General features: G+C 35.5%; 1 protein-coding gene across 3 annotated transcripts in view; it reads left to right on the forward strand.

Annotated features, from left to right (window-relative positions):
* Positions 1–22,887, forward strand: part of SPOPL (speckle type BTB/POZ protein like) — a 62,366-nt gene that overhangs the window by 28,141 nt on the left and 11,338 nt on the right. For 2 of the 3 annotated variants that reach the window (XM_079923930.1, XM_079923931.1), the window contains exons 2-9: positions 12,720–12,856; positions 13,042–13,163; positions 13,550–13,701; positions 15,607–15,734; positions 17,422–17,517; positions 20,892–21,069; positions 21,150–21,205; positions 22,578–22,700. In XM_079923930.1, the coding sequence (XP_079780056.1) occupies positions 12,779–12,856; positions 13,042–13,163; positions 13,550–13,701; positions 15,607–15,734; positions 17,422–17,517; positions 20,892–21,069; positions 21,150–21,205; positions 22,578–22,700 (933 nt within the window). In that variant the 5' untranslated portion in view covers positions 12,720–12,778. Of the gene's footprint in view, positions 1–12,719; positions 12,857–13,041; positions 13,164–13,549; positions 13,702–15,606; positions 15,735–17,421; positions 17,518–20,891; positions 21,070–21,149; positions 21,206–22,577; positions 22,701–22,887 lie in introns of those variants that run through there. The other variant, XM_079923929.1, reaches the window with a different exon arrangement.

Below are 22,887 nucleotides of genomic sequence, written 5' to 3' on the forward strand. Positions count from 1 at the left end.
TATCTTTAATATTCAGTTCAAAATGTTTTCTAATTCTCATTGTGATTTCTTTTTTCACCCATAGATTTAGAAAGCTATTATTTAATTTTTGGAGATTAGGTATTTTCTAGTTATCTTTTTGCTTATTGATTTTTAACTTAATCCCACTGTGATTAAGGTTTATACTTTGATTGATTTCATTGACCAGTATTTGTTTGTAAGGCTTTCTTTATCTTGCAGTAATATGGTCAGTTTTGGCCAATGATTCCTGTGCCATTGAAAATAATTTGCATTCTTTTGCTGTTGGGTGCCATATCTCTCCCCTCAACTCCTGCCTCTCTCCCTCCCTCTGGCCCCTCATATATATATATGAATATGTGTATGTATATTTACCTATATATGTCATTACAATTGTTCTTTCACTTACTGAGAGAAGTGAATTAAAGTCTCCCAGTGTGATTTTTGGAATCATCCTATTGCATACAGACACATTTAGTATTATGTTTTTATGATTGACTTTTTTCTCCTTTTATTCTTTTCCTTTTTATGTCTCTGAATACTTCTTGCTTTAAAATTTCTTTTAAATTTTAAATTTAGCTAATGTAGCTGTACCTGCTTTGTTTTGGATAGGATTTGTCAGTTATATATTTATTCTCATTATTTTTAACCTAAACCTTTCTTTACCCTTATACAGTCACAACGTTTATTGCATTTTGCTTTATTGTGCTTCACAGATAATGTGTCTTTACAAATTGAAGGTTGTGGCAACCCTGTGTTGTCAGATGATGGTCAGCATTTTTAGCAAGAAAATATTTTTTAATTAATGTATGTACATTTTTTTAGACATAATACTACTGCACACTTAGTAAACTATAGTATAGTGTAAACATAACTTGTATATGCACTGGCTTAGTAGTTGTAGCTCATGGGCTTAGTTGCTCCGCGGCATGTGGGATCTTCCCGGACCAGGGCTCGAACCCATGTCCCCTGCATTGACAGGTGGATTCTTTACCACTGTGCAACCAGGGAAGTCCCCATATGCTTAATTTAAAGAGATTTAAGAAGCTTATGATACATGTATTGTTATTATTTTATCTTTATTCTTCCTGATAAGTCTTAACAAAACTGTTGAACATTATATATTATTATATATTAAGTTACATACTAACTTATTTCATTATGTAATTATAGTTGATATATATAAAATTGCCTTGACCTCAGACAGTATTTTCAGTTATAACTTCATGAAGCAGTTCTATAACTTTTAGGATAAATATGGTAGTATTTCACAGTTGCAGCATGATTTACATTTTGTTAGTTGAAGAATTAATACACAAAAATGTTATGATCAACATCACATTTGGTTAAGAAAGCTCCTAGAAGACTTGCGCTGATTACAGATGACGGTACAAAAGAGGTACCTCGTAAATACACGAGTCACATTTTATAACTGGATAGAATTTCGATAATATTCTTCAGACAGTATGGCTTTAAAAAAAAAAAAACCTGAACTTTGCTGGATAATTCATATATGCCATTAGTCTGGAAGCTTGATAGCTAACACACTAGGAATACTACACAGCTATTGAAAATGTCTCTCTTGGGAGTTATTAAAAATAATCTCGTTAGTACTTTATTCTCTAATAGTAGCTAATTTAGTCTCAACAGTTACAGAAGAGACTTTATAATTCCATTATTTTTAATGACAAAAGAAATATGTGTATATATGTAGATATGGACATGTATGTGCATATATTTTTTAAATGAGGTAAAATTCATATAACATAAAACTCACCATTTTAACAGTTGTTTTTTTTTTAATATTTATTTATTTGGTTGCACCAGGTCTTAGCTGTGGCTCGCGGGGTCCTTAGTTGCAGCAAGTGGGCTCCTTAGGTGTGGCTTGCCAACTCCTTAGTTGCAGCACACAGGCTCTTTAGTTGCAGCATGTGAACTCTTAGTTGTAGCCTGCATGTGGGATCTAGTTCCCTGACCAGAGATCGAACCCGGGTCCCCTGCATTGGGAGTGCGGAGTCTTATCCACTGTGCCACCAGGGAAGTCCTAAAATATTTATTTATTTATTTATGGCTGTGCTGGGTCTTATTTGTGGCACGCAGGATCTTCATTGCAGCATGTGGGCTCTTAGTTGCAGCATGCAGACTTCTTAGTTGTGGCATGCACGTGGGATCTAGTTCCCCGACTAGGGATTGAACTCAGGTCCCCTGCTTTGGGAATGCGGATTCTTACCCACTGGACCACCAGGGAATTCCCTTAACAGTTTTGAAGTATACAGTTCATTGGTGTTTATAGTACATTCACAGTATTGTGTAACCAGCACCACTATCTAGTTCCAGAACATCTTTATTACTCCAGAAGGAAACCCCATACCCACTGAGCAGTCACTCCCCATGTCTCACCCTCCCTCTAGCACCTGGCAACCACTAATCTGCTTTCTGTCCATATGTCATATCATATTCTGGATATTTCATGTGGCCTTTTGTGTTTGGCTTTTTTCATTTAGCATGATATTTTGAGGTTCATCCATGTTATAGCACATACTTCATTACTTTGTCTGGCTATGTGATATTCCATTGCATGGATATACATTTTTTTTTTTTGCGCTACGTGGGCCTCTCACTGTTGTGGCCTCTCCCGCTGCGGAGCGCAGGCTCAGCGGCCATGGCCCACGGGCCCAGCCGCTCCGCGGCATGTGGGATCCTCCCAGACCGGGGCATGAACCCATGTCCCCTGCATCGGCAGGCAGACTCCCAACCACTGCGCCACCAGGGAAGCCCCACGTGGTTATACATTTTGTTTATCAGTTCATCAGTTGATGATTTGGATTATTAGCCAATAAACTTTTGGCTATTGTGAATAGTGCTGCTGTGAACATCGATGTACAAGTTTTTGTTCGAACACCTGTCTTCAGTTATTTTGGATGTATAATTAGGAATGGAATTACTTTTTGAGGAACTGCCAAATATACCACAGCAGCTGAAATGAACCATTTTGTTTCCACCAGCAATATGCAAGGTTTCTAATTCCTCCACATTCTCACCAATGCTGGTAATTTTCCATTTTTTAATTGTAGCATAACCATCCTAGTGACTATTTTTTCCTTGTCTTTGGCTTTCATCATTTTTACTGTGATGTGTCTATGGATCTCTTTGCGTGTATCCTACATGGAGTTAGTTGAGCTCCCTAAATGTGTATATATTGTTGTTTTTCAATAAATTTGGGAAGTTTTCAACGTTTCTTAGAATATTTTTTTTTTCTGCTCCATTTTGTCTTTTTTTTTCCCATTATATGTATGTCAGTGTACTTAATAGGGTCCCACACTTCTCTTAGGCTCTGTTTATTTTTCTTCATTCTTTCATCTGTGGATTGCATAATCTCTTGATCTCTCAGCGGGTTCAGTAATTCTTCTACCTTCATATCTGCTGTATATGAACATGGCCCCTTATGTCATTCTTCCATTTCAATTATTGTACTTTTCAAGTCCAGAGTTTCCTTTAAAAAATTAATAATAATTTTTACCTCTACATTGATATGCTCTATTTTTTGTGACATTGTCAACATACTCTACTTATTTAATCACGGTTTCCTTTAGTTCTTCACATGTGTATACAACATCTCCTACATAGACAGTTTCTATTACCTACTTTTTCCCCATTATATGGGTCATGCTTTCTTTTTTGCAAAGAAAATCTGCATAATTTTATGTTTGAAACTGGACATTTTATATAATGTTATAAATTCTTGGAGTTGGTTTCTCCCTTCCAGTGCATATTATTGTTACCTGCTTGTTTATTTGTTCAGTGACTTGCAGGATTATTTTAGTGGAGTTTGTTTTCCTCTCCTTACATCCACCCCACTCCCCCACCACACCCCCCAACACGTACACACACACACACACACACACACACACACACACACACACACACACACGTGCGCGAACACACACAGCCTCTGATGTTACTTCTCTAGGGTTATAGCCCTACGTTTTCCAATGGTTAACACTGGAATGACAATGATATTGGCAGAGTTCTTGACTGTCCCTTTCCCTGACAACTTAGAACTGTTATGGTCCACTAATCTAAGGCTAATTGCACTATAATTTTAGCAATGGCCTGAGGCATTAATTGCTTCACGTACTAATCAAATTTGAGTTCCTTTGGAGGAAAGGTTTCCTAAATCAGTGCTTGAGATATGTTCTGACCCCAGGAAGGCTCCTCCTAGTTGTTTCCATTGCTCCCTAGCAAACAAACCAGCCTACAGTTTAGCTTTTATGTCCCAAGATTCCTCTAATCTCCTCTCAATTGCCTTTCACCAGGACCACTCCTGTTTTTCAGAGCACCCTTGCTCATTCCCTTGCAAATGAATTACTATTTCTCTAGGAAAAGATTTGAAGCTCTCAGTTTTATGGCCTCGTTGCCCCACAGGCAGTATCTCCAGGTCAGGTCTTTGGAGTCTGGAGTGAGTACAGTGATGTATTTCTCTCCCAGTGATATCTCTGCTCTAGGAGCTAAGCACTTGGTGGAATGGGGGTAGAGGAGGGGAATGGCACCCTCGGGTCTTCCTGGCTTGGTCCTCCCAGTATGGGACTCCCACCTTACAGGCTGCAACAGTAGCAGTCAGTGCTACAACAGCACCACACCCAAGGTAGATCCTACATTCCCCCCCCCGCCCCCCAACCCCCGCCATCTCTTGGCCACATTCACTTGGGAACTTAGCTTCAGCAATAGAATGGGAAGTGTTGACATCCTGCTCTTCCTAGTAAGATGGATACCTGAGCCCCAGGGGGTAAGAGGGAGCACAATCAGAGAAGATACTTTTTCAGTATTTTAAAATTTGTCAGAGACTTGTTTTGTGGCATAGCATACAGTCTAAGTGGAGAATATTCCATGTGCACTTGAAAAGAATGTGTATTTGTATTCTGTTGTCGACATGTGAATGTCTGTTAGGTTTAGTTGTTTTATGATGTTGTTCAAGTCCTCAATTTCTTTATTGATCATCTTCCTGGGTGTTCTATGTATTATTGAAAGTTGCGTATTGGTATTTCCAACTATTATTGAGCAATTGACTGTTTCCAATTTCAATAGTTCTTTCTTGATATAGTTTGGAGCTCTGTTTGCATATATGTTTATAGTTGTTATGTCTTCGTCATGGTCACCTTTTTATCAATATGTACTGTACTGCTTTGTCTCCTGTGATAACTTTTGACTAAAGTCCATTTGTCTTATTACGATAGCTACCCAGCTCTCTTTTGGTTCTTCACATGGAATATCTTTTTTCATCTTTTTACTTTCAACTTATTTTTGATTTCCATAAATACACGGAGCCAAAAACATACTTTTCTAGTTTTGTAGAAATTGGCTTTTTCTTTTGAGCACTCCTTCAAAGCTTCACCATTTACAGCTCTGCCTTAGTCTTCACTTTCTGCTTGTGTGACACCTAAAGGTCAGCCAGAGTTGATAGCTTAGGGTTGTCTCACATTTTTTCCAAGGATATGTTTGGACTCAGTTATGCACATGACCTTCTAACTTCCCCTGTATGTGTGAGAGCTTTTAAAAGCCCTTTTCTCCCAAGTATCTTTCTCAGTTTCTTTCTCCTCAGGCTTTCCTATCTGGCTGATGATTGCCCCAACACTTACCCCTGTTCCAGACAGGTACAGTAATACATTTGCTTTTAAATGGTTTTGACAAATGCTGTCACCCAGAATGCTGCTTCTACCCTGCAGAAGCTCCAAGAGAGGTGAGACAAAGGCAAGCCCTTAAGCTGATCCTTCAGGAAGGTTACCAGCCTGCACAAAGCACACCCCACTTTGCCATTTTCAGTGAGGTCTATATGCATATACTTTACTACATCTGTAAATTTCTATCTATATAGTTTAGGGATTCACAGATACACAAGAATGTGAAGAAATTCTTTGCTATGCTAGAACTTTAAGATACAGATAACTTCTGATAGGAAGAAGAGGTTTGGTGGTAGGAAGATGGTTGTTTGGCATACGGTTCTTTATATATATTCTGGATATTTGACATTCTTTATGGTGAATTTATGTAGCTGAGTGTGTGTCTGTTACATATACCTAATAGAACAGGGGTCCTCGACCCCCGGGCCGTGGACCAGTACCGGTCCATGGCCTGTTAGGAACTGGGCCACACAGCAGGAGGTGAGCAGCAGGCAAGCGAGCAAAGCTTCATCTGCCGCTCCCCATCGCTCACATTAACGCCTGGGCCATGTCACCACCCCCCACCCCCGTCCGTGGGAAAATTGTCTTCCATGAAAGCAGTCTCTGGTGCCAAAAAGCTTGGGGACTGCTATAATAGAACATTAAGTCTGGCACTCAAACATTTTTTTTTTAAGTAGAAAATTACATATGTGTTTATTCTAATAAGTCTTGCTTTTTAAAATAAAGCTATAAAACATCACACTTAAAATTTTTAAAAGAAACAGATTTAGAATATGGATGAAACCTTTATTTGTTAATTTGTGTAGATTGTCTACAGTTATTCTCTAGATTTTATATTAGTTGGGCTCTTTCTGCAAGAACAAGAATAGGAAGTCCTGAAGGTCTTGAATGTAGCTGATGGTCTACTATCTTTTTTTTTTTTTTTTTAACGTTTGAAGAGAAGAAAAAGAAAATAGAATACTGGCAATAACACTGAAATGGACATTAGGAGATCTTTGTCTTTGTCCTTCTTCTGATATTTATCCAGCAATGTAAACGTGGGCAGTTTATTTTTCTAGTCTAGTCCATTTCTCTCATCTTGGTCCTCAACTGTAAAGTAAGAGTTGGACCAGACAGGTTAAGGGCTGTTTCAGCTCTATTATATCAGGAGCAGCAGCATTATTCTATGGAAAGAGTGTAGACTTTGGAGCCAGGCAAATTTGTGTTCAGCCACTTTCTGGTTAATAAAGTCTAAAGTAAGCTTTCTAACTTGTCTAGTCATTTTCTCATGGTTAAGGTGGGGTTATTAACATCCATCTCATAGAGTTGTGGAGGAATAAACAAGGTACATAATGTCTTGTAAGTATGCACAAATGCAGTCTGCTCACCAGTATTCTTCATACCCCCATTACATAACTACATCATTTGAAGTAGTTGGAAAAAAGACAAAAATCTTTGTAACCTTTTACTTGGTTCATATATATATATATATGGGGATTATGTTGTGAGTTACACTTGAGCAAGGTAAAAACTCTTGTAGAGGCATTAAAGAACTTTTGTTTTTTACTCTAGATTCTTTAAACTTACATTTTATTTATTTTATTAGTATTAAATTAGCATCTTCTTATAGAAAGTTAAGTATTAAAGATTATGATTAAAGTTTTCTTTGACTTACCATCTTCTTTGACCTAATGTCTCTCAATGTCTACTACTTGAAAAGTCTCCCTCTCTCTCTCTCTCTCTCTCTCTCTCTCTCTCTCTCTCTCTCTGTCACACACACACACACACAAACACACTTTCTGTGGGCTAATGTAAGCATGCAAATAACTGATTTTCTACTTCTTTTAAAACTAATGACTTGTATCTCTGTTAATTAAAATATAACATACTTAGAAAATATAAACAAATAAAAATAAGCAAAAATCTCACCACCCAGAGGTAGCCTCTGTTAATACTTAGATATATATCTTAGCAGCATTATCAGTGCCAAAGTTCAACTCAGTGTGTCTATGTGCCAGTCTGTTTTTCTTTATGCACCCAAACTTGTAATAACTCTACAAGCATACTTCGTTTTATTGTGCTTTACTTTTTTGCGCTTCACAGATGCTGCACTTTTTACAAATTGAGGGTTTATGGCAACCCTGCATCAAACAAGTCTATTAGTGCCATTTTTTCAACAGCATTTACTAATGTCATGTCTCTGTGTCACATTTTGGTAATTCTTAAAATATTTCCAACCTTTTCATTTGTTATGGTGATCTGATCAGTGATATTTGATGTTACTATTGCAAAAAGATTATGATTCTCTGTAAGCTCAGGTGATGGTTACATTTTTAAGCAATAAAGTATCTTTTAATTAAGGTCTGTACATTTTTTAGGCGTAATGCTATTGAACATTTAATAGACTACAGCATGGTGTCAACATAACTTTTATATGCATTGGGAAACCAAAAATTTCATGTGACTCACTTTGTGATAGTCGCTTTACTGTGGTGGTCTGGAACCGAACCCTCAGTATCTTGAGCTATGCCTGTATGTGCTATTTAAAGTGAGGTCCTTTAAGGCATACTCTGTTTAATGTTTTACTTTAAACATATGTTGAATACCTTACCTGTCATTAAGAAAATTAAGTACATTCTTAATGGTTGCATAGTTCTGTGTATATAAATATATCACAAAAACATACTACACTTATACTTAGTTATCTTTTCCCACAGTTGTGATATTTGTCCCAAGATGAATTTCTAGGATGAATCTGAGAAAAAAATTTCTTTTGATACTAATTGTAAGATTGTCCTACAGAAAAGATTTGCCAGTAAAGTAATATCTGCTTCTCTGCAGTTTTCCTGGCTATAGGAATTGACAGTTTAAAATAATCTTTGAAAATAAATACTATAGGTGAAAAATGGTATGGATTCTTTTTTTTTTTTTTTTTTTTTTTTTCCAGTACGCGCGCCTCTCACTGCTGTGGCCTCTCCCGTTGCAGAGCACAGGCTCCAGACATGCAGGCTCAGCGGCCATGGCTCACGGGCCCAGCCGCTCCGTGGCATGTGGGATCTTCCCGGACCGGGACACGAACCCACGTCCCCTGCATCGGCAGGCAGACTTTCAACCACGGCGCCACCACGGAAGCCCCATGGATTCTTTTATAACAGATTATAAAGGAGGTTAAACTCCACTCTCCCCTTTTTAGCTATTCTCCTGCAAATTGCTTCTTCATCTCACTAACTTTTTCTGAATCTTTTTGAAATCATTCTTAGTTGACAGAAACCATATAATTAGTGTTATTTGATGTCCATGAGAAGCATCAGCATTTTTATACTTGTAAAATAGTAGTTTATTTATTAGCATCATTTCCTTTCCCTTTTGCCAGAAATTTCACCATTAAAAAAATGAGGAAGGGGCTTCCCTGGTGGCGCAGTGGTTGAGAGTCCGCCTGCCGATGCAGGGGACGCGGGTTCGTGCCCTGGTCCGGGAAGATCCCACATGCCGCGGAGCAGCTGGGCCCGTGAGCCATGGCCGCTGAGCCTGCGCGTCCGGAGCCTGTGCTCCGCAATGGGAGAGGCCACAACAGTGAGAGGCCCGCGTACCGCAAAAAAAAATGAGGGAGGTTATTAAAACAACTTTACAATTTATATACATTCCCACAAGAAATGTATGAGAATGCCTATCCTTAAAGTCTCACCACTTTTTTTGGATTATCACTAGTGTCCTGGGTTAAAAAACTGCTTCTTAACTTAGTTTCAATTTATACTACTCTAATTATGATTAAAGTTCTTTTTCTATGAATTATTTGTATTCTTTACTTTTTCTTTCTGATTTTTAGGAATTCTTTATATATTAGGGAAATTATCCTTTTGTGTGCTATATGCATTGCAAATACTTTTCTTGGTTTGTTGTTTTCAAGGTTGGTTATTGTGGTTTATTTTATTAGCTTGCTTCAGAATCAGTGGCAAAAGTATTGACTAGGACAGGCTCTTTCACATATTCCTAATGGGTAAGTTGATAATCGTTGCCCTTTCGGTACATTTATTAATTGTGAATTTGCTTAAGAGAAATATCCAACTCGTGTTTCTGCTCCTATTTCCACCTTCAACCCAGTAGAAAACAGTGGTAATTTTACTAGTCTGGGGCTAGCCAGGAAGACCAGCAGCTTTGCTGCCAGATCAGGTGGACTTGATTCGGGGCTTGATTTGGGGCCAAGGAGGGAGTGGGAGGAACTTGGCTTTGTCAGCTAAAAGTAGCAAACTTGGTTTGAAAGAAAGGGGACAGCCTGCAGCTTTGCTAACCAGGCAAAAAAAGTTAAGAATAAAAAGCCAGGGGCTTCCCTGGTGGCGCAGTGGTTGAGAGTCCGCCTGCTAATGCAGGGGGACACGGGTTCGTGCCCCGATCCGGGAGGATCCCACATGCCGCGGAGCGGCTGGGCCCGTGAGCCATGGCCGCTGAGCCTGCGCGCCCGGAGCCTGTGCTCCACAACGGGAGAGGCCACAACAGTGAGAGGCCGGCGTACCGCAAAAAAAAATAAATAAAAAGCCAAACAGATATCAGCAGCTATACAATATGGTGGAGATGGATACTGCAGTTAAGTCCTAGCAGGTTACTAAAAAGAAAACAACCACCCATAGAAAAACAAATGAGAATCCAGAGTTGCTACAGTGTATTGACTAACAAGTCTAGCTTTCAGCCAAATATTATGAGATATGCAAAGAAACAGGAAACTGTAATACATATTCAGGGGAAAGAGCAGAAGCCACACATAAAACTACATGTTGTACAATTCTGTTTACATGGAATTTCTAGATAAGGTGAAACTATGGAAAGCATGAGTGGTTCCCTAAATTTGGGGGTGGGAAGGACCTTTTGGGATGCTGGAAGTACTCTAATACTGTATTGATGAGTGGACAACTGTATAAATTCACTAAAAATCATTGATCTGTACATTTAAAATGAGTGAATTTCATGATATGTAAATTATACCTCAGTAAAGCTGTTAAATATGGAGGGGGAACCAACATCTTTGATGGTGCTCTGGATCTCCCTGTTGTGACTACCTGTTTGCTGTTCTGTTTTCAAACGTAAATAACCATTTGTGGTTTATAAAAGTAACTGAAGATAACAGCTGGAGGTACTTACAAGCAGTACCTCATTTTTATGTAGAAGTGAATAATTCTTGTTAAAGTGACAGTGTACAATGCTCTTAAATTGTGTATTCACTTTTCTTTGAGGCACTCTTCCTTCCTTCAACCATTTATCTCCTCTAGCTTACTTAAGTAAGGGACATCCACTTTTCTTCACCTCTCCTTTAATGCTGATTGTGACTTTTAAGTGCTCCTCATAGAGTGTTCCCAATGTTATCATCCTGACTTTCTTGCCTGGCTACTTTGCTGATTGCCTAGTTGTGTCATGCTGCAAGTACATGATGTGACAGGAACTCTTGTATGTGAGGAACCTACATAAATACATTTGGGTGAGTATATTAGTATAGATGCCATTATTGAAAGGGAGAATTACTCAAACAATCCAATCATAAAGGAGTAGAAACATGATATAGTGCAGAATCTTTGTGCTACAGCCCTTTCCCCCTTAGACCTCTGTAGTAATTAATCCTGTTTTCTATATATATTTAACAATGAGGAGAAAAATGGGGCCATCTTGATTTTTGTTCCTTTAATCAAACATGATACTTGTGATTTTTTTTTAACCTTGGTGGTGGTTTCTTATTGTTTATTTCTAGTACAGATTTTGAATGTGCGTCTTCATTTGTAGTTTGGCATTTTTTTATACCTTTTATATCTTTTTTGATTTTTGTTTTTGGTTTTTTTGGGGGGTTTTTTTGCGGTACGTGGGCCTCTCACTGTTGTGGCCTCTCCCGCTGCAGAGCACAGGCTCTGGACGCGCAGGCTCAGCGGCCATGGCTCACAGGCCTAGACACTCCGCGGCATGTGAGATCTTCCCGGACCGGGGCACGAACCCGTGTCCCCTGCATCAGCAGGCAGACTCTCAACCAGTGCGCCACCAGGGAAGCCCTCTTTTTGTTTTTATGTATCTTTCAGGTAGCTTTCTTCAGTCTTTGTTTTCTTATTTCATACTATTGTTTCATTGGTTGTAGACACAGAGCAGATATTTTCTTCTACATTTTGAATGAAGTCCTTCCTTTTTTTTCCCTTAGTAGTTTCTTTTTATAGGACTCATGTGCTTTTCTTCACTCATTAATTATTCTTAAATGAAAACAGTGTTCTCCAGACTTGATTCCTTGTACTGGAATGTAATCTCAACACCGCCGCCTATACCCCTGCAAAGTGCAATACTTACATAGCTCTTCTGGATTTTGCCTCTTTTCTTTTATAGACTTTGCCAAGTTGCAAAGCACCATCTAGTCACTAATGTCCTGGCCAGGTTATGATGATTAATTATGTGTCCAAATAGATGTAGTTCAAGAACAGCCAATTGGGAGGAAATTTTATGAGACGGTACATATTATCTGGTAGGGAACACTCTGATAGGGACAAAGTCTTATCTGAGAACCTGTGTGTCTGAGATAGAGGTGGATTTCTGTGGAATATAATTCTTCAGCATTGCCTGTTGTGTCTCATTCTGTGTTTTTAGTTGGTCAGAACTTGGGGGTCTGAGAGACGAGTAATATTTGTAGTTTCCAGGGCTGTTCTAACTTCGTCCTTTTGATTTTCATAAATATGTCAACGGAAAGGTGAAGGAAGGTGAATCAAATATTGTTACAAGTTTCCACGTTATTTTTTGATTTTATGTTTTTGATCTTACTATTAAGCTATATGTTATTTTTTGATTTGTGACAGTTTTAGAAAGCATGCCTTTGTATAATAAAATCTGTAAGTATTAACTTCATTCAGATTTCAAGTATTATATGGCATAAAGTTCTATGGTTTTATTTCTAAAAAATTAATTTTCATCAATTTAAATGAAATCCTCATGTTTCCTCATAATGTAATTTGAGAAAGTAATTGTTTTATGACTGTTTAAATACTTCTTTCCTCTTGATTCAGTTAGTTAAACTTTTTGATTAGTAAATTAAACTTCTTTTCTTTGTAGTAAAGCACTCAACTGTGTGGGATATTGCATAAATCTTAGAAGACTACAATAAAGTGGCAATGTCTCGGGAACCCACCCCACCTCTCTCTGGAGATATGTCTACTGGTCCTATAGCAGAAAGCTGGTGTTACACACAGGTACATGCTATTAAAAATGCCTTCCTTTATGTCACTTACAAGTTGTGTAGTATTTTGAGAATATTGTGAAGCACTTTGGCATTGTTACCAGAAGTGTTAGAAGAGTGGGTCAAAGAATGTTTAACATGTGACGGGTCAAGAGTGTAAAAGTCATCATTGTAAAAGTGCTTTTCTGAATGTTTTAGGTTAAAGTTGTAAAATTTTCCTACATGTGGACCATTAATAACTTCAGTTTTTGTCGAGAGGAAATGGGTGAAGTGTTAAAAAGTTCAACATTTTCATCGAGCCCCAGTGACAAAATGAAATGGTAAGATGTTTGTTTGTTTTGGGTATTTGTTTTTGATATGATCATCGGCTACTTTAAAATTTTGTTGTTACTGTTTCTGAATGGATATTTGTCTAATTTTATATTAGATTTATAATAAGTTCCTAATAGTATAGAGAATTGTAAAGAACTGTGAGGATATTGACAGGAGTGCTGTTCTATTATTAAGATTTAACATAAAAAAAAAGAAATAAGATAAACTTACTTTGTAAAAAAATATATATATATTAGTGGATAATTGAAGACACTTCTAAATTAAAACCAGTTCTCTTAAAAAAAAAAAAGATTTAACAAATGATTTCAGTATCCTCTCTCTTGAATGTTTAAAGTATTATTTTCCTCCTTGTGAGCCTATTGTTTTATTTTAGGTGCCTGAGGGTAAATCCAAAGGGATTAGATGATGAAAGTAAAGACTACTTGTCCTTATATTTGCTTTTAGTCAGCTGTCCAAAAAGTGAAGTTCGAGCAAAATTCAAATTTTCCCTTCTGAACGCTAAAAGGGAAGAAACAAAAGCAATGGGTAAGTGATTTCCAAACTGACTTGAAGAAGTCTCTGTGTAACTATGTACTGTGACTTCCACACTTTTACTTAGAAAAACTTAGGATTTTTTTTCCCTGAAACCTAAAATCTGCTTAACCGAAAACATTCATTTTGGCTGTTAATTTTAAATACCAGTGTACAGTTACAGTTGTTTTACTAAGTCTTAGACTTCCTAAGACATGTAAAATTAGTTTTAAATCATATTAAAATTTAAATTTTTTATGCCCTAAAATGACATTCACTTTTCACTTGTAAAAACAGCTACTGTCAGAGCAAGATGCCTGGTTCAATGCCTGGCATATGTAATAGGTGTTCAGGAAACATTTCTTTTTCTTCCTTGCCATTTTTGCCAGATAATAAAATCTGAAGAACAATGTGAAAGGAGTTTGAATGTCCTGATATTTTGTCACTAGAATTTTTTTGAGCAGTGGGCTGAACACTGACTGAAAGGAAATCAGTTTTTCTTAGTCTCAGGACCTGTTAAATTCAATTCAAGCTTCTGAATTATAGCCAGCTGAAACCATGTAGCCTGGCACTTCATAACAGAAGATCATTGTAGGAAATGTACAGTGTGCATAGTAGGAAAATATGAACTGCTGCATTAAATTTGAAGTGATTTCTGGAAGTGAATAACAAAAATCAAGTACTAACCTCACTACAAAAAACCCTCCAAATACACACTTTAATAATATATTTTGTTGCTAAGGTAATACATAGTTTCACATGTGTTTTCACATTGTCTGACATTTAAGACAGGCGAGTGTCTTAGTTCAGGCTGCTATAACAAAGTAACATAGACTGGGTGGCGTATAAACAACAGACGTTTATTTCTCACAAATCTGGAGACTTTGAATCCAAGATCAGGGTGCCAGCATAGTCAGATTCTAGTCCGACTGTTTTACTTATAGACTGCCAGTGTTTCACTGTGTCTTCACATGATGGAAAGGGCTAGGAAGCACTAATCCTTACATTCATGAGGGTATCTACGCTCATGACCTCATCTAATCCCACTCACTGACCTCTTAATACCATCACTTTGGGGATAGGGTTTCAACATGAAACTTTTGAGGGGATACAAACATTCAGTCCTTAACATGGAGTATCTCAGTTAAATTTATTACTGGTTTTCTACCTTCAGCTTGTATAACAGATAATGAATACTTTCTGTAAAGGACCTTGTTTATTTCATAGTATACAGCTGTTAATCAGTATGTTAGGCATTTGAAACATTTACTTCAGACATTTATTAAATCTTTTACTAATCATACTAAGACCGTCTTCTGGACTTTTATGAAAATTGTTTTTAGAGGTAATGGGACTATGTCTGAAGACCTAGAAATGATAGGGGACTTTATTTAGCTTTTTTACCAGTTAATGGATTTTTCTCTAGTTAATGCAACTTAAATCAGTGGGATGCTTATCCCAGGAAAGCTTACAGGATGCCCTGGTGATATAGAGCATCCATTTTTAAAGGGAGAAACAAGAAATGAGAGGTATGTTTCTAAGTTGGTTCTGGTATTAGATGATGAATAGTATGCCTATGCCAATGTATTTTAATCCTACTTCATTGTTAAAGGGCTTAGATTGTTTGAAAGATCTCTTCCTTCTCCTTGACATTTGATCTGGCTTTTCTTCTACTTAGATATCTAGGAATCTGAAAGTGAGCTCATTGATAATGGCCAGAAATTTTGGTAGGCTGTGAAATGATCTGGTTCTACCTAATGTAACTCTTTTGACATTTTACCTATGAACACACATATCTGTAATTTTTATGATGGATGTATTGGCCCAGTCCTATTTTTCACATTCATTTAACTGTGTTATCATTAACAGAATGTTTCTTGGATACTTGTTTATTTAAACTTTTATTCTGTTTTCCACCAGAAAGCCAAAGAGCATATCGATTTGTACAAGGGAAAGACTGGGGTTTTAAAAAATTCATTCGAAGGGATTTTTTGCTTGATGAAGCTAATGGTCTTTTACCAGATGACAAGCTTACATTATTTTGTGAGGTGGGTACATTTTTTATTCAAGGAACTCACTGTTTGGCTATATTTAGTGATGAAGCAAAAATATACACTAAGTAACTGGTGTAATTGGTAATATTTTATATGCAAATATTTAACCATGTAAAAGCTGACTGGATTTTCTTAGAAATCAATGTAGTAGCCCAGTCTGAAAAAATTCTGTCATGTCTTTAAGCTATAAATTGTATATACAGTTATACTACCACATACTAAATACTTCTTCCTCATAGGAAGACTATGGATGTATATAGCTTCATATCAAGATTTCTGAATATCTTCTTCATTCTGAATAATTCTAAATAGATGGTCAGTATTTTCTGTCATATTCAGATTGATGATATTAAACATTATTACTAGTGTATCAGTTTGAATCCATACTTGAACGGAAGTGAAAGTGCCTGAAAAAAGGCTGGGAAGCTTTTTGTTCATTCAAGCAGTTAGATTCATTTATTCAAATAGATGTTAGCATTATAAGCAAAAGCATCTCAAAATTTTTAAGATATACCTATGTCTGTTGACAGACTTATAAGATATAATTATATGCATGAAATGTCATCTTTTGAAACTTACCAGCATTGCCCCTTCTAATAATTTACACTTATGATTTGTCGTAATTTGAGGCTTGAACTTGGTTCTGTCATTGTTATTACGTAGCTTTATCTATATGAATTGTTGAGATGATCAGGTAACCTCAGCATTAAATATATTTCAGTAGGTTATTGTAGACAGATGAGTGTCTTGGAAGCACAATAACTTCCTTAACTGCTACTAAGGTAGCTTTACTCTTTTTATAGAAAATGTGTAAAATTTCTTGGCAAGATTTACAAACTAATTGAAATATGGCCCCAGAGACTACATAGTGCAAATATAGTGCATCTTATTTTCACTTAGACAAGTTAAATGAACTGTATGATGAATTTGTTATGAATACAATTATTTGGTTGATAAAGCACATACCGCAAGTGTCTTGAGCAGAGCTTATCATTAAATAATTTGATAAAAATACATACTAAAGCATTTGTTGCCAATAGATAAGATGCTCTAAGTAGTATTTTAAATAATTGTAGGTTATGTTATTTAAGCATTCTTTTTTTATTTATTTATTTAAGCATTCTTAACGTAGAATCTTTTCATAATTTTAGCAGTTATCTTAAATTTCAGCATGTTAATTTTTTTTAATCACATGATCTTAGAATTTAAAGGATCTTAAAGGTTGTGTAATCCAGTTAAGAAAAAAAACTACTGCAGCTAAAAGTCTTTTTGTGAATAAACATTTTAAGAAAATATTTCTTTTTTTAGAATTGAAATATTGTTTACTAAGTATATTTCCCTAAGTATATTTTATTGGAACCTAGACAACCAAAAAGTTCAGAATGAAGGCTGAAATTAAGATCTTTTTCTGATACAAGTTTTTGAAGTATACTTTTTATTCACATGCTAAATTATACAAGCTAGTGACCTCCTAAAAATCGAACCCACCATGACATGTATTTTAAGTTGACATTGATCAAATTCAGTTTTGGATGCTGTAATACATACCTTTACTGATGTAGACCTTTATACCCTGGGCACTGTATTTAACATAGGTGGGCAAAAAGTGCTTTGAACAAACATTCCTTGTGCCCTTTCCCTCTTTATTCCGTACCTCTCACTGATGCCCTTCCTTCTACAGCATCTCCAGCACTGCTTGCAGAAGAGGAGGAAGCATTGCACTGGCCTACCTAAAGAACTGCCTCCTCCCCTCCCCTGCAAGTGGTGCTGTAGACAGGTAAGGCAGTCTGGTGCTACTCTTTGGTGCAAGATGTAAATAATCTTGCAAGTTCCATACTATGAGTCAAATAGCCAGAGGTAGAAATTTCTGGCAGTGTAAACAGTTCTGCCCCTTCTCTCCCAAAGTGATGCAGAAAACAGGAATTGAGGAATAAGTAGGAAAAATAGAAAATTGGTTAAATTGCTTTACCTTTTGGAATCCAGCAGATTTTAAATAATCTTATGGTTCAAAGACCCATGCTATTCTATGGTATACAGAAGACTATATATACAGGTAGAATATATGTAATGAATTGTTCATAAAATTAAATTAATTCATTTAGAAGGACTTTTTTTCCCCTCCTATTTTTCTGTTGCTAAGTTAACCTTTCTGTTTTAAAATACTTTTGATAGTGGATGGAAGTTGGGTTTTATTCTCTAAAAATGACAAAATGGAAAACTGACAACCTGATTTCTATCATCTGCATTCTAAAAAAGGATACCTGTCTATGAAAGCCAGAAAGTCTAAGACCCAGTATTCTAGAAGATGATATGAAATTGGACTACTAAAAGTTTATCACTTTGGAGCCAGTGTAGGGGATGGTTAGGTAGTTGATTAGAGTGGCAGAATTTGTAGTACTATGCACCTTTGGATATTCCTAGCTAGCCTTCAGAATTAGTTTAGAGAATTGAGAGTTTTAAAAATAGGAACCAGTAGTCCCAGATTTCCAGGGAAGTCACAGCTGATTAGAGCCTGCACATGTTCATCTTTAGTCTAAATTATATTCTCAGAGTTGATCCAAAAGCAAATTTGAAAAGGAGCTGTCAAATGAGTTTGAGGTTTTACGTTGTCAGTTTTGAGTATTGTGCATTTGTTGTTTTATTTTGAAAGAACAACAGTTTAACCTCAGGAAAGAATCTCAGCCTTTCTTCTGAATTTTTTACTCTAGCTTCCATTCAGTAAGAATGTTCATTACCTATATTTGAATATGTACTAGAAAAAATGAAAATTTTACCAATTTCTTAATTATAGGTATCAAAGAAAATAATCATCAGAATTCATTGCATATCAGTTTTAATTAGATCATTAATTTCTGCTCTATAAGTAGTCCCTTGAATACTCTTCAGAATATGAAATTTTAATTATGTCTTACTTAAAATTTGTGGTTGCTGTGATAATAGTATGTAGATGTGTATGCCAATAATATAAATTCTTCTGAATTGTGATTATATATACAAAGTACAAATATATCATCATCAGTATCTGTGCCCGATAATAATGGCTTTGTTTTTTGATACTTTTTTCCTTCTATCACCTGATTTTTGTAAAATTTTTACATTAAATATATTGTTTTGAATTAAGATAATTAGATAATAAGTAGAATTTAAGAAATCTTTTCCTAAATTTAAATAATATGGTCACATTTTCATGACTCCACTGCATACTTTATGCAAGTAATTGAACTGTTCAGTTTAATCCAGTTTCTGCTCTCTAGAAATTTCAAGAGCAGTGCTGATGTGAACAAGCAAACACTGTCTTTGTGATCCTAACTAAACCCTGAATATTAATACCAACATTTTTGATTTATGTATCGTTAAGTAATAATGTATGGTGTAACAGAGCAATAAGGTAAGGATTAGTGAAGCTTTTTTTTTTCTGTTTTGTAGTTTGTAAAATTTTAGAAACAATTTGAATAATTAAAAACTTAATAGAAGAATCTTTATTCATGAACTTATTTATGTGCACAATGTCTTGGCTCCTATATTTGGAAGAACATCTCAGAAGATTGTTGTGATAAATCCCTTCAGAACCATAATTGCATTAACGTACTACTAATTTCTTTAAAAATCCAAAGAAATACTGTCTAGTACAAAGAATGCTGTAAAAAGGGATGTAGGTCTAGTCTTCCTCTGATACTGACTAGCAGTGGATTTAGGACACTTTAGTTACCTTCTCTGGATCTCACTTTTTCAAATTTTTTTTTAAAAATGAGGTGATTGGATTAGATGATTTCTATAATGTGCGATTCCAAAAGGTTAATAAAAGCGGACAAACAAAATGGTTAATAAAAATATCCTCAGAAAATGAAGTTTTCTTTAGAAGCCGTCTATTCATTCATATGAGATAGATGTTATTACATCTGGATGAGTGAGGACTAATGAGATTTAATATTCTTCAAACATTTTATATTGGACCATTACACTTTCTTAGCATGTTAGTAGTTTGGTCCAATTTATCCATTTCCAATTTACAATTTCTACATAGTTTACTGTATTTGTCCTTACTTATACTTACTTTTAATTAACAAAAGCCTTATGAAATATGTTTTTAAATGAAAAGTCATCTATCGCTGCATAACAAACAACCATAAAACTTAGTAACTTGAAATAGTAGATAACTAATATAGCACTTTTTGTGAAAGATGGTTCATTTACTCTTGACACATTTGATTTACTAGTTGAGGTAGTATTTTCTTCAATTTATTAAATGTAATATGAAATTCCTAGTAATAGTATATTCCTTTTCCTAAAAAAATTAGTGTGCCAAACTTAATCAGTAGTGTTTTAAGACTTCATTCAGTATGTAGTCATCTGAGAGATAATTTAATCCATATATATTGGACTCCATATAAAAGCAATGTTGCAGTCATACCAAGTTTTATTTATTGATTATTTTACAGGTAAATAAAAGGTCTGCAAATCGAATTAAATTATATTTATATTGTTCTTACTGTTGATTTTTTTAAATAAAAGATTTCATTGAACATTAATAACTACATTGGTTTTGTGAGAATTCTCATACTTTAAAATTTAAATCAATATTACTAGATATTTAAATCAATTTGTTTAGAGTTGAAACATATAGGGACAACACTTAAAATACTTCCCAAATTGCATATTGTAGTCTGTAGTTTTAAAAAACATTTTAAAATACTCTAAAAAGTCATAAGAGTGATGCTGTGTTTATTGAATGTATAATAAACTTTAAATGTTGATAGGTCTGTAGTGTGAGGAAATAAAAATTAAAGAAATTTCTTACTCCTCACAAAAATACCTTCTCCTTGTTTGAATTTGGAATCATATTATGACCTTTTTCTTGTTGAGAAATACTTTTTGTGATTAATAGCCGAGCATTCCAAGGAATCATTAAGCCATTTATTTACATAAAATGTCACTTTAAAATGATCTAGTTTGTTTCAATTGTTTTCTACATTATTTCTCTCCTTTAAGTTGTGTCCTTAAATTCAGTTCCCAAGTATTACTATTTTTGATCAGGAGTACATTGAATTTTCTACGTGATTTTAATGATAAGAAGTTTAAGTTTAGACTTAGTAGCTTATTATTGATATTAATTTATAAAAGTGTTTTTTCTTGCTGTCCCTTTTTTATTAGGTGAGTGTGGTCCAAGATTCAGTAAATATATCAGGACATACTAATACAAATACTTTAAAGGTGCCTGAATGTCGACTAGCAGATGATTTAGGTAATCTCTGGGAAAACACAAGATTTACAGATTGCAGTTTTTTCGTGAGAGGACAAGAATTTAAAGCTCATAAATCTGTACTTGCAGGTACTTTCTACTTTTGGGTAATATAGTACCTTTCTTTCATAAATTTGTACATTAAATAATGATGCTTAATCTTGTTACAGCTCGATCCCCAGTTTTTAATGCAATGTTTGAACATGAAATGGAAGAAAGCAAAAAGGTAAACATGGTTTAAAGGGCTAATATTTGTACAAATGTAGAATAGTGGAATGTATATTTTAAAAGTAAAGGTGTATTTTCTTATTATGATTTTAGAAAGAAATAGAAGGATGGGGGGAAATATGTTCTATCACAGAAAAATAGATGTAGCTTACTGTGGGTGAATATTCCACATAACAGCTATTTCAGCACCCTTCTGGTAGCAAAATAAGTGGGTAGTTGTTATCCAAAAGGATAGCTGTCCAAAAGGACTGTACTGGTCCATAACTATTTGAGAGTTCTCCAGTTAAGATGTATATTCCTTCTTTCTAGACTTTGAGTTGATTTTGGAACTTGTTTTCTAGAACAAAGACAATTCCTACATTCTTTTTGCCACTATAATAAGAGGATATTTATTAGATTTAATAAAGGACATAAATTATGTCATTATTAGTATGCATGAATTGTAATCAAGATACAACCTATTTGGTTTTCTCAGATATTTCTCTTTCACCTGTCATCTTGAAATGTAGTCAGATTGAAGACCAGAGGTTGATTTTTGCGGGTTGCATTACACGTGAGCCTTATTGCTCCAACTAGGCAACTCCTGAGTTTATTTATATGTCTCAGCTTTATTCTCCCTGCAGAACTAGAAGCTGCAACGAAGTAGCTTCTTTCTTTCCTTTGATTATTGGTCTGGGCAGGTAGTATGATCAGTCTTCTGATCAATGATGTCAAATGTTACTGTCATCAAAGGGTCAGAAAAGTTTGGTATTGTTTAGTGTTAACTATTTAGCTTCATTGATCTCAGGAGAGAGACCAAATACAAAGATACAGGAGCAAAAAAGCAACTGGTCCTCTTTGGACTTGAGTATGTCTCAAGTAAAGAGGTGAGGTGCCCGTAGATAATATTACATGCCGTTTTTGTAGGAGACTTCTGAGGTAGTGGGCTCTGGTATGTTCTCAAATACCTGACCTTACCTTTGCTTAAAGCTGGGACTAGAACCAGTGGTTATTGAGTCTTAGGCATTGTATTACCACCTAATTCTTTTCAGCAACAAAAAAAGTTAATAACCATCTTCTTCTAAGATAGAGGTCAGAAACTGAATTCAGATGTATTTAGTTTGGCCTTACAGGTTTTTTTGTTTCTGTTTGAACTCTTTTTAACTGAGAAGTTGGGGTTTATGTTCCTCCATGGTAGTGCTTGACTTGGTGTACTTCTCTTAGACCTGCCTGCCTCACTTTGCCTACTTACTTAGCCTACTGAAGATTTACTTACCTCAATTTTAAAATACACTTTGGGGCTTTTAAGTTGCTGTCAGTTTTGCTTTGGTTCATTTGTGTATGTGTGTGTTCTTGAAATATAACTTTTTTGTTGTTGTTTTCAATACCAGAATCGAGTGGAAATAAATGATGTAGACCCTGAGGTTTTTAAAGAAATGATGAGATTCATTTACACAGGGAAAGCGCCAAATCTTGACAAAATGGCTGACAACTTGTTGGCAGCTGCAGACAAAGTAAGTAATTCGGTCTTAAAGAGCTGAAAAATGTCCTCAAGCTTGATGTATCTAGAAAACTATCATCAAATGAGAACCCCCAATAACTTGAAATATTGAACCAATTTATACCGTTTGTGGATGGCTCTTGAGAGTATTATGAAATAACACACAGTGGGATAATATAGAAATGAAATTTTTTTAAATC

Source organism: Stenella coeruleoalba (genome assembly GCF_951394435.1).
Source record: "Stenella coeruleoalba genome assembly, chromosome: 6".
NCBI classification, from domain to species: Eukaryota; Metazoa; Chordata; class Mammalia; order Artiodactyla; family Delphinidae; genus Stenella; species Stenella coeruleoalba.